The sequence below is a fragment of the Etheostoma spectabile genome, chromosome 2 (genome assembly GCF_008692095.1).
Source record: "Etheostoma spectabile isolate EspeVRDwgs_2016 chromosome 2, UIUC_Espe_1.0, whole genome shotgun sequence".
Taxonomy (NCBI): domain Eukaryota; kingdom Metazoa; phylum Chordata; class Actinopteri; order Perciformes; family Percidae; genus Etheostoma; species Etheostoma spectabile.
In genome coordinates, this window is record NC_045734.1 from 19,269,029 (window position 1) to 19,280,205 (window position 11,177).

General features: G+C 40.2%; 2 protein-coding genes across 2 annotated transcripts in view; both read left to right on the top strand.

Moving 5' to 3' along the window:
* Positions 1 to 11,177, top strand: part of LOC116670583 (voltage-dependent calcium channel gamma-5 subunit) — a 39,589-nt gene that overhangs the window by 26,368 nt on the left and 2,044 nt on the right. The window lies entirely within an intron of this gene.
* LOC116670573 (voltage-dependent calcium channel gamma-4 subunit) overlaps positions 1,979 to 11,177 on the top strand; it is a 14,065-nt gene continuing 4,866 nt past the window's right edge. The window contains exons 1-3 of the mRNA XM_032501155.1: positions 1,979 to 2,517; positions 7,466 to 7,549; positions 10,793 to 10,933. Of these exons, the coding sequence (XP_032357046.1) occupies positions 2,295 to 2,517; positions 7,466 to 7,549; positions 10,793 to 10,933 (448 nt within the window). The 5' untranslated portion in view covers positions 1,979 to 2,294. The remainder of the gene's footprint in view (positions 2,518 to 7,465; positions 7,550 to 10,792; positions 10,934 to 11,177) is intronic.

Here is an 11,177-nt window from a genome sequence, read left to right on the forward strand (position 1 = left end):
TGTGTTTGCTGGACTTACAGCTGTTAAGAGGATGATTTTCACCTGTTGGAAGGCACATCATGACTCATCTGTTCGTACATGGATAATTTTTTTTTGGGATGTGGTATACATGGAACTGTCTACGGCTCATATCAGTTGAGCTCCACTTGGCTCAACATGGCTGATGCGGTGAATTTGTGTTAGTCTTTACTTCTGTTTGCTTCTGTTGGCATGTGTGATTGGTCCCTTCTTGTGTCTGTTACTGTTTATGTACTGTATGTGTTTTTTTTATGTCTGTTTCTGCATGTGTCATTTGTAGGCTGTGGACGTCACTCTTCCTGTTGCATTCTTTTTGTGTTTCCTCCCCTCCCGTCTTTCCTCTCTGTATATTTTGGCCCTGGGACACGTTTTTATGTTCCAGTGTTTTGCCTGTGATTTTTGTGAATTTTCTTAATTTGTAAAATCAAAATCAAAAAACAACATTTGATCACAAACTAAAAGGTCCCATGGCAAGAAAATTTCACTTCATGAGGTTAGAAACGGCAATAGGTGTAAACTGAGCCCTGGGTATCCTGCTCTGCCTTTGAGAAAATAAAAGCTCAGATGGGCCGATCTGGAATCTTGCTCCTTATGAGGTCATAAGGGGCAAGGTTAACTCCCCTTTCTCTGCTTTGCCCGCCCAGAGAATTTGGCCCACCCATGAGAGAGAGAGACATCATGGCTTTCAAACAAGCAAAGTGGCAGTTGGTCAAGGCCACACCCCCAGCCTCCACCTTGCCTCTCCTCCTCAAAAGCTACAGACTCAGAAATGACACATACTAAGGAAAGCTCATTGATGGACTGGCTCTAGTGGCTGTAATTCTGCACCAAGGCTGAATTTTGGGAAAGAGACTTCAGATATGTTATTAGGGGACCACTAAGATAAAAGCATCCAAAGAGCACCATGTCATGGGACCTTTAACATGCAAAATGTTTCCATATCCTTTTCTGCCTTCTCCTTTTTTACCCACATCTTCATATTCTCATTTGACCTTTCCTGCCATCCCTTCCTCCCACCTCTCTCTCCTTTCTTCCTCACTTTATCTTGCAATCCACACTATACTATTCTATTTCCAGCCTCTCCCTCCATACACACACATACAAAGTCAGACCCTGACACACAGTCTTTACAGGGAAGAGGAAGTGACTAAGAAGGATGGGGCTCCCAGTTCTTGCAGGCCCTCTCTGGTCACCTCTCTCACTTTGTCAGTGTGAAAAAGAAGATCACCCCACGGAAAAAGACCCCCAACTGCAACATCCCAGGGCTTAAAGTGACAAGCCAGGCCCTGTAATGTAGACTTTAGACATTTATTTAGGAACATGAGTTTCTGGTTGTGGCAAAGATTTAATGTCTTACTTTTCTACTTTTATGAGCCGGATGATCTTGCAAGCAGCCTGCTCCAACTTCAAAGTGGTTTTGATGGATGTTTTAAGAAATATTTCATCAGTGGGGGTGTTTTCAATATATTTTAAGTTGCTGCCACAGCGGTCCAGCCACGCATTTCTCTGATCTTCACTCTGCTATCAGTGGTGGTGTTTTTATTTGTTACTTGATTTCTACATGTTTTGGAAAACATTTGAAAACCCAGTTTCTGATCCGCATGTTCCAGGCTGTGTTTTTTTTTACTTGAGTGTGTATTTTTTTGATTGTGTGTGAAAGACAAACTGCAAACAATCAACGCTTGTTTTTTCCTCACACAAAATCGCGTAATTCTCCTGCCATCTAACTAATCACTGTTGACTATATGTTAGTGTACAGTAGGTCTGATGTTTTCCTCTTCCAGCAGCTGTTCACACCGCCGTTTTCCATTGGCTTATTGGCCACAGCCGTGGAAGGTGTGGTCTGGATGAACGATGCCGCATCCTTTGTTACACCGTGCAGTTTATTATTTTATAGTAAACTGCAAAGAAGTCTCGACGCGTGCAATTGTAATATGTTATGAACTTCCTTTAAATGTATTATACTACTTGTTAAGGATGCGTCTCCATTTTTTTTTTCTTTCATTTCCACCTGTAGCATGGATTGAAGATTGTTCCAGTCAATTCAAACGAATTCCACAAAAACTGCGATCGTGTCAAACTCGGAAACTTGGATTGAACTCCAACTGAAGTTTAGGAGGAAAAGGAGCACCAATCGAGCAGTTTAAGCATCGAGACTTGGCTTGATGTGAGGAAAACCCGCGAGACGCGAGTGCTTCCTCTGACCATTGTCATGGGCACCATCTCCTCGCCGTGCGCGTAAGCTTCTGTGGAGGAAAAACACATTATGAGACGCCATGGCATGGTGTGATCGAAGGGTTCAGACTTTGCTGGCCGTCGTGGGGGCCTTCGTCGCTTTCAGTCTCATGACCATCGCCATCGGCACCGACTACTGGCTTTACTCCCGGGCGTACATCTGCAACGCCACTAATGCCTCCGCAGACGACTCCCAGATGCAACCAAAGAAAGTCAAAGGTGACCTGACGCACTCCGGGCTGTGGAGGATCTGCTGTATCGAAGGTAAAATAAAGTCGAATAAGTTAGTGACCCTTATTCTACAAACTTTTATGTTACTTTTGTGTTTTTGTCCAGTGATAGGGGGGGGGGGGACAACGTAGGTGACGACGAATCAAAACTGGAAATCTGCCAAGGGGTGCATCATTATTATCAGTTATTTCTCTTGTAAACTGCGTAAATAGCATTTAAAAAGTTACGGGGGCATGATATTAAATAAGAAATAATGGTGGAAACTGCAGCTTGTTGCGCGCAAAGGTGGTGTTGTGTATGCGTTTGCGTCAGTTTCCCTCACCAATGATTATGTTTTACATTTTGTTACAAGCCATAAATGTAGCCGGCCAAGTAGAATTTTAAGTTTTTGTTCTAATTTTCTAATTAACTTGATATGGTTGCTTGACAGCTACTTCCATGAAATTGCTTAGGCTGATGAAATAATTTTCAGCTACATAAGTAAAGTATGACCAAGAAACTGACTTGCTTCATGAAATCTTCTCAGTATTGCCTCATCTGTTGTGCTGCGTATTCATGACCCTAAATTGTTGTTTGGGCACGTTTGCATACAATTGCGCAACTGCTTCATTTGAGAGGAGTCAGATCAATGAAATCAATCAGTTGAAACGTGAAAGTAGTCATCAGCAACATCTTCAATAAGACCTGACTGCTGTGGCGCTGTCCACTGCTGCTGGTGCTGATATCTCCCCCCTCAATAATTTTGTTCCTTTGAACTACCAACCTAGCTGAATAACTAGGCAGCATTAATAACTACATTTGGGAGACAACCTCAGATCATGGAACACTCTAAGCTAGAAATAGTCAGTTTCTGACTTGTAAAGTATTCTCTTTGCACCCACGACTAAAGGCAGAATTTAGTTGATTAGCTTTTTTGCACTAGTCTACAGGTGGTACTGGCATGTTTATGACTGCTCATGCAGCCAAACAGATGTTCAACTAATTTGATGTGTGCTGTGATTGGATGTTGGCCCATGCAGTGACATCACAACATTGAGAATAAGCATATCACAGAATATAATATAGGTTACCAAAATTAAAATCATCATAGTTGTTATGGTGTTTTACATATATTCACCAGAGAAAACATTTACTAGAGATGTCTAAAGATAGTTAAAAAAATAGTAAAGTAAATTTGTAAAGCTGCAAAGATGAATTTATGTATCGTTTATTTGTCAACTATGGCATGATTTGACAACTATTTTGAAAATTGAAAGACAAATCATCCTATTGATTAATTGAGAAAATAATCAATAGATTATTCAATAAGGAAAATAATTGTTTGTATAGCTGACTCTTTGAGGGGAGAGCACAAGGACACAGCCCGGACCTCAACCTGCGCATTTGATTGGTCCCTTGTCTTGTGTCTGTCTGTGTGTGTGTCTGTTTATGTATGTGTTGTTTTGTCTCCCTCCCTCCCAGCAATCCTCTCTTTTTTTTACTCTGGGACGCGTTTCTAATGTTTCAGTGAATTGTTTGTAATTTCTCTCTCTCTCACTCTCTCTCTCTCTCTCTCTCTCTCTCTCTCTCTCTCTATCCTCTCTCTCTCTCTCTCTCTCTCCTCTCTCTCTCTCTCTCTAAGTTCCTTGCTTTGAACCATTGAGATAAATCAGCAGAGGTGTGATGGAGTGCTTGCTGTTTTAAATTCTGTTGTCTTTTCCACAACTTCTCTTATATTGTTGATGGTGAGAGCTGGAACTAAAAGTAACCCTTCTTTCTCTCTCCCTCTCTCTCTCTCTCTCTCTTCTCTCTTCTCTCTCTCATCTCTTCTCTCTCATTTGTAGCTCTGTTCTCTCAGAGGATGCCTTTGATATCTTCCTAATGCACACCAGACACACACCACACACACAACACACACACACACACACACACACACACACACACACACACACACACACACACACACACACACACATCAGCACTATTGTCACACTGTTCACACTGGCTTCTGGTGGCAAAGCCTGTATCAACTGATGCCAGCTGAGTCCAAAAGACTTTCCAAGACTTTGGCTAAACCAAAAATTAATGACATTCAATCTAAGATTCATACTGTAAAGATCATAGTGACTTCCACACATATAAGTAGGATATAGGGGTGTTGAAATTAAACATTGCATTGATGCTTCACGATGCGGACATGGATGATTCGGCACAGATGCAGTGACAGACATTAGTCGATTATTGCCTACTGATGTTGTTTGTTATTTGCCGTTTGCTGCTTTTTTGTTTTGACCTTTTGTCTGTTCACTTTTTAAGAGCAGATGCAATAAAAATGGGAGTTCACATGTATCTGACTGCTTGAATTTCTTAGCGCATTGTGATGCATCAGGATATTAAATCATATTGAATTGTTGACAAGATAATCATAATTGAATTAAATCGTGAGGCAAGGGAAAATTCACACACCTTTGAGTTCCTGCCTCCCATGTGCACTTTTTCTCTTAGTAGTTGATTAGTAGTTGATTTATTTGTTTTTTAAGAGAAAATACTGAATAAGGAATGACGCAGAATTACAACCACACATGAGCGTTCTGTCCTGTAGAACAAGGAGGAGGTTCACTGAAGGTGACAAATGAGCTTTTAAGTCTTTTTCTGCAGCCATTCATGCTGAAATACAACAAGAACTCTCACTTAAATCAGTCACCCATGATCACTGAACATGCTGGTTTGGCACCAAAACATGACATGACGCGTTTCAAGCAGACATTTGGTCCGACTTCAAATGGAAAAATCCTGCTGATTTGCTGTGAGCCAAACCTTTCTCAAGTTTTGTGATTATTTGAGATTGTCAGTGTTATAAAGGCTGCTTTCTGGTTTCATGGCTTTGTTATTGTATGTGTGTGTATGTGCGTGTGTGTGTGTGTCTGGTGAATGCATTAGGAAGATGTCAAAGGCATCCTCTGAGAAGCGGAGCTACAAATGTGATTCTGTGTTGCCGGGGGGAGGTTGCCATGGTGAAGCTATGCTGAGTAATAAAAGATGGGCTCCGGTCTCTCGGATGGATTGGCTCTGGGGAGATACCTCCCCTACTGAGCTCACTCTTTCTTCCTCACCGTCATTCCTCTGATCATTAACTCACTGGCTTCTGTGTATTATTTATTAATACAATTATTTTACTTTTATATCTTCACTTGTTTGATTGTACAAAACACACATTGTTTTTAAAATGTCATCTTTTACCCTACACCTGTCAATGCTTTTTTCTTGACCTTTTCGATGACACAATCAGGAGATAGCATCTTATAGATATAAAATGCATGCAATAAACAATCACACAGTATATGGAGTAGACAGTACATATATACAATGTACATTACATGTATAATCAGTATAATTATTATTTTTCTATTTTTGCTTCTGTATCAATCCAAAGAATGTGCTTAGCACATAAAAGATCAAGAGGAAGCTGAGAGGGGGTTGAAGAGAAAAACACGGGGGAGAGAGAAGTGTGTAATTGAGACATGATAGCTGTAAGAGTGTAAAAAAGAGACCAATGATGAGAGTTTAAAGAGACTGAGAAAGTGAGGTTGAGAGTGTGTAGTTGGTAAAGTTGGAATCTGTGAGTCTGAGCTGTTAAGGCTGTTTCATCACAATATCTCAGCTTTTCTTTCACTCTCTTTTCCAGCAGTCTCAGACGCGGTAAATGTAGCAGAAAAATTAACAATAAACAATATTAAAGCAGCTACAAGGTACTTTCTGGTTGTGTTGATTCTAGCGGCCCGTAGGACAAAAATTGTTGTATTTTTACCACACCTGCTGTTGTAAAGATCTTTTCTAGCTGTCAAGAGCCAAGTGTCTGTTCTAGCAACCAATGCAACAATAACTAGAATTGCAAGCAGTTATAAATGGGGTTCAAGCCCCCCGGTGCAAGACGCACCCAACAGAATGCGGATGCAATTCAAGTACAGGGGGACAAAAAGAAAACAGTAGCACAAATGCAGACTGGGTGCTAAATGGAAAGGAGACATAATTTCATCTAGGGTCCTGACGTACAATTGTGTCTCACACTGGAAAGTTATTTTATGAATGAAATAGACATTACATACCTGAGGGCCAATTTAGCGTTGGTTTGAATCATTTACAATCTCCTATTTGTCTCCATCTTTTGAAAGCCCAATCAAGATTGACTCACGAATTTGCCCGTCGTCTGTCACTCTCTCATTTAGCTTTTAGTTGTTCTTTGTTTATTTCCCCTTCTTTTCTGTGATGGCACTGCTCCAGTATCACCCATCATATAACTTCTGAAATAGAACAAAATTACAATTAGGCCTATATAAAGAAATCTCCTGCTAGCTTTTACCTGGATACGCAAACACCGGCTTTTCTTCTATTACCAGAATGACAAAGAGCTAATACTGCTATTACATTTTAACAGTGTATTAAGTGTATGAGAGAATCCAAACTGTGTTAAGTCTAGTTTTGTCTATTACATTTGCACATGTGTTACAGGCAACTAACAGAATAGCAAAGGCAGAAATGACAGAATGTGGCAAAATCCGACGTCAGACTTTTAATTCAAGGTCTAACCTTTCAATATTCACATTGTTCCAATGTTTTATTCTTTTATAAGTGGAGGGAAGATTTTCTTAGTGAAAGACTGGATCTTTGAATAGAAGGAGCCTGAGGGCTTGAGAACTTCAGAACCTCAGATCCACAGAAGCCTATCCTCAAATGCTTTCTGAAGTGGTTAGAGGTGAAAACTAGACAGTTCAACACTAATATTCTTTACCAAACATCAACTCCAGTTGTCTTTGACTTATTTGTCTGATGATCATAAAAGCTGCATGTTGATTCAATGGATGGTCAACATGTAGTTCCTTTTGTACGTAAAAGGAACTACACGTATATGTATAAAGACACACTATTTTCCTTTTACTGATGTGATTTTGTCCCTGCACAGGTTGCCATCAGTTACATTCACGCTCGCTTTTGGCTTTTGCAGGTATAAACCAAGGAAGCTGTTTTCGGATCAATCATTTTCCAGAGGATAATGACTACGATACAGACAGCTCAGAGTACATCTTACGTAAGTCATTGCAACCAAAGGTGGTGATGGAATTATCAAAAGGGTACTTAATTTGTCACAATATCTCTATCCCTCCACCATAACAGCCTGATGTCATGACAGTAATTGGAGTTGTAGACATAAGTCTGTTGTGTGCTTAAAAGTTATAGGTCTAAAATAAGACTTTACACACTTAAGAGCACATCTCACATTTGACCAAGGTAGTTTGATAAAGACATGTCACCCTGAGCTTCACGCTGCAAAACACATATGGCTTCTATTTTGATGCCATTTGCCTCACAGAAACTATTCCCATCTTTAATGTTGTCTGAATTGAATTTCAATACTCTAGTGGACTCACTTGGTTAGAGTCATGAAAAGGCAGGAACTTCTGCTCATCAGGCCTTAGTATCTGTGGAAGCATTCAACTATTAAACCTGACACAGTTCTTGCTCTTCTTCCACTCCTTTTATTTCTACACTTATGGCAGAGTTACTTCATGTGTCAGCCAGGAGTGCCATACATTGTAAAGCTTAAGCTAGTCAGAAATGCCATCAATTGGCATGTGAATAGTACCACGAACATGTAGTAGAATACACAACGACAAGGGTGCAGAAAATCATATTAACAAAGTTCTATATTTCATAATCTTTGTGGAAGAGTATTTCTTTTAGACAAATAATTATTATGTTGAGGGACAGTGCATTTTAATTATAGATGCCCTGTGGTGTTTTCTTGTAAAAACAACAAGAACAGTTCTGTTTACATGGAGTGCATTGTGTGCATCCCTGAGGTCTAACAAGATACAGTGGTGTGAAAAAGTGTTTGCCCCCTTCCTCATTTCCTGATCCTTTGCTGTTGTCCAACTAAGTGTTTCAGAACATCAAAACCAATTTAACAATAGTCAAGGACAACACAAGTAAACACAAAATGCAATTTGTAAAGAAGGGTGTTATTATTAAAGGGAAAATCCAAACCATCATGGCCCTGTGTGAAAAAGTGATTGCCCTAAACCTAATACTGGTTGGGCCACCCTTAGCAGCAACAACTGCAACCAAGCGTTTGCGATAACGGCAATGAGGCTTTTACCGCGTCCTGGAGGAATTTTGGCCCACTCATCTTTGCAGAAGTCCTAATTCAGTTACATTAGAGGGTTTTTAAGCATGAAAGGCCTTTAAGGTCATACCATAACATCTCAATAGGATTCAGGTCAGGACTTTGGCTAGGCCACTCCAAAGTCTTCATTTTGTTTTTCTTCAGCCATTCGGTGGTGGACTTGCTGGTGTGTTTAGGATCATTGTCCTGCTGCCGAACCCAAGTTCATTTCAGCTTGAGTACACAAACAAAAGGTGGACATTCTCCTTCAGGATCTTTGGAGACAGCAGAATCATAGTTCCTTTTATCACGGCAAGTCTTCCAGGTCCTGAAGCAGCAAAACAGCCCCAGACCATCACACTAACCACCATATTTTACTGTTGTATAATGTTCTTTTATGAAATGCAGTGTTCTTCTACGCCAGTATACTTGGACACAACCTTCCAAAGAGTCCACTTTTGTCTCATCGGTCCACAGAATGTTGTCCCAAAGTCTTGGGGATCATAAGATGTGTGTGGAGAAATTGAGACGAGCTTTGATGTTTTTTTGCTCAGCAGTGGTTTTTCCTTGGAACTCGCCATGCAGGCCATTTTTGCCCAGTCTTTTCCTGATGGTGGAGGCATGAACGTGACCTTAACTGAGGCAAGTGAGGCCTGCAGTTCTTTGGACGTTGTGTGGGGTCTTTTGTGACCTCTTGGATGAGTCGTCGCTGCGCTCTGGGGTAATTTTGGGCGGCGGCCACTCCTGGGAAGGTTCACCACTGTTCCATGTCTTCGCCATTTGTGGATAATGGCTCTCACTGTGGTTCGCTGGATTCCCAAAGCTTTGGAAATGGTTTATAACCTTTCCAGACTGATAGATCTCAATTACTTTCTTTCCAATTGTTCCTGAATTTCTTTGGGTCTTGGCATGATGTGTAGCTTTTAAGGATCTTCTGGTGGACCTTACTGTGTCAAGCAGCTCCTATTTAAGGATGCCTTGATTGTGAACAGGTGTGGCAATAATCAGGCCTGGGTGTGGCTAGAGAAATTGAACTCAGGTGTGGACAACCACAGTTATAGTATGTTTTAACAAGGGGGGCAATCACTTTTTCACCACGGGCCATGATGGTTTGGATTTTTTTTCACCTTTAATAAAACACCTTCATTTACAAATTGCATTTGTGTTTACTTGTGTTGTCCTTGACAATTGTTTAAATTGGTTTGTGTTCAAAAACCTTAAGCGTGGACAACCAGCAAAGAAACAGGAAATGAGGAAGGGGGCAAACACTTTTTCACACCACTGTATGTGCAGCCAATTCTTTAAGTATTTTAGATCATGCATTGTTTACATCCATGGTTGTTTGCTAGCAGTCTTCTTCTTCCTTGTCTTTGCTGACACATTGCTGCATATTTTGGTCTGGTACTGTCACCTGTTGATCAGTGTAATAATGAGAAATCATTTGAATGTGAAAGCAGGGACCATTCACAGAAAATAAGCTCCATACTAGAAGTTGAAAACGTAGCAGAGAAACCTTAATACAATATATTTAAAGGTCCTCTTATCAATATTTTTGTATTAACAATGGATTTTCAAAGAAAGGCTGTGAATTTGGCCCCTCAGCTCTCTAGGGCATTTTAGCATCTTTAAGCTCATTGTTTTGGTTTTACAGCCTGGTAAATGGTCTCATCAACCTCTTTTTCAGCATTTGATACAGAAAAAAAGCTCAGATAAAACCCAGTGTAAATTACCTGCCTAGCACTAGACAGCAGAACATCAAAATAAGGGAATAGTTTGTGAACATAATGGAGCATTTAGTACTGAGAGATGCAGATATTTACCTCAGAGTTGGTGGAGACCAAAGCAGAGCTTAAAGAGTGAGTGTTTGATTTTCTATGTGGCCAGAAACACAACTCCAAATGAATGCTAATATTATCAGTGTTTGATGGCTGTATCAAATATCTTTATTGAAGTTCCATCATTGGACCATATCAACTTCATAAGGTGATAATATATCAACATTGTTTTTAAGGAATGTTTCTACCACTACAAATAATTATACTTATAACATTACTTCACAATTGTCATTATAAATTATTCACACGCTGTTCAGTCCATGTCTTCTATATTTTAAGTGATATGTTTCTTAATTTGTACTGACAAGAACCCTCCACTGTCTTGAATGAACAGGTGTAGTGCGTGCATCAAGTCTATTCTCCATTCTCAGCACCGTTCTGCTGATGTTGGGTGGCCTGTGTGTTGGGGTTGGACGCATCTACAACAATAAGAATAACATTCTGCTCAGTGCTGGCATCCTGTTTGTGGCTGCAGGTAGGGTAAGACTGACAGTGCACTACAGATAGTACAAACAACAAATAGATTTTGTGCTGCACACACAGAAAGAAGAAGGAGAAGAAGAAGGTATAAGCAGAGAGAAGGAGAAGAAAGACACAACACAAGCATGTCTCCCTTTGGTGTCTGTGTTAAATCTTGTCTCTTTCTCATAAAGTTACCCTAACGTTTCCTATATTTCATTAGAAAAATACAATTCATGTGCTTTTTCCCTATTATTTAT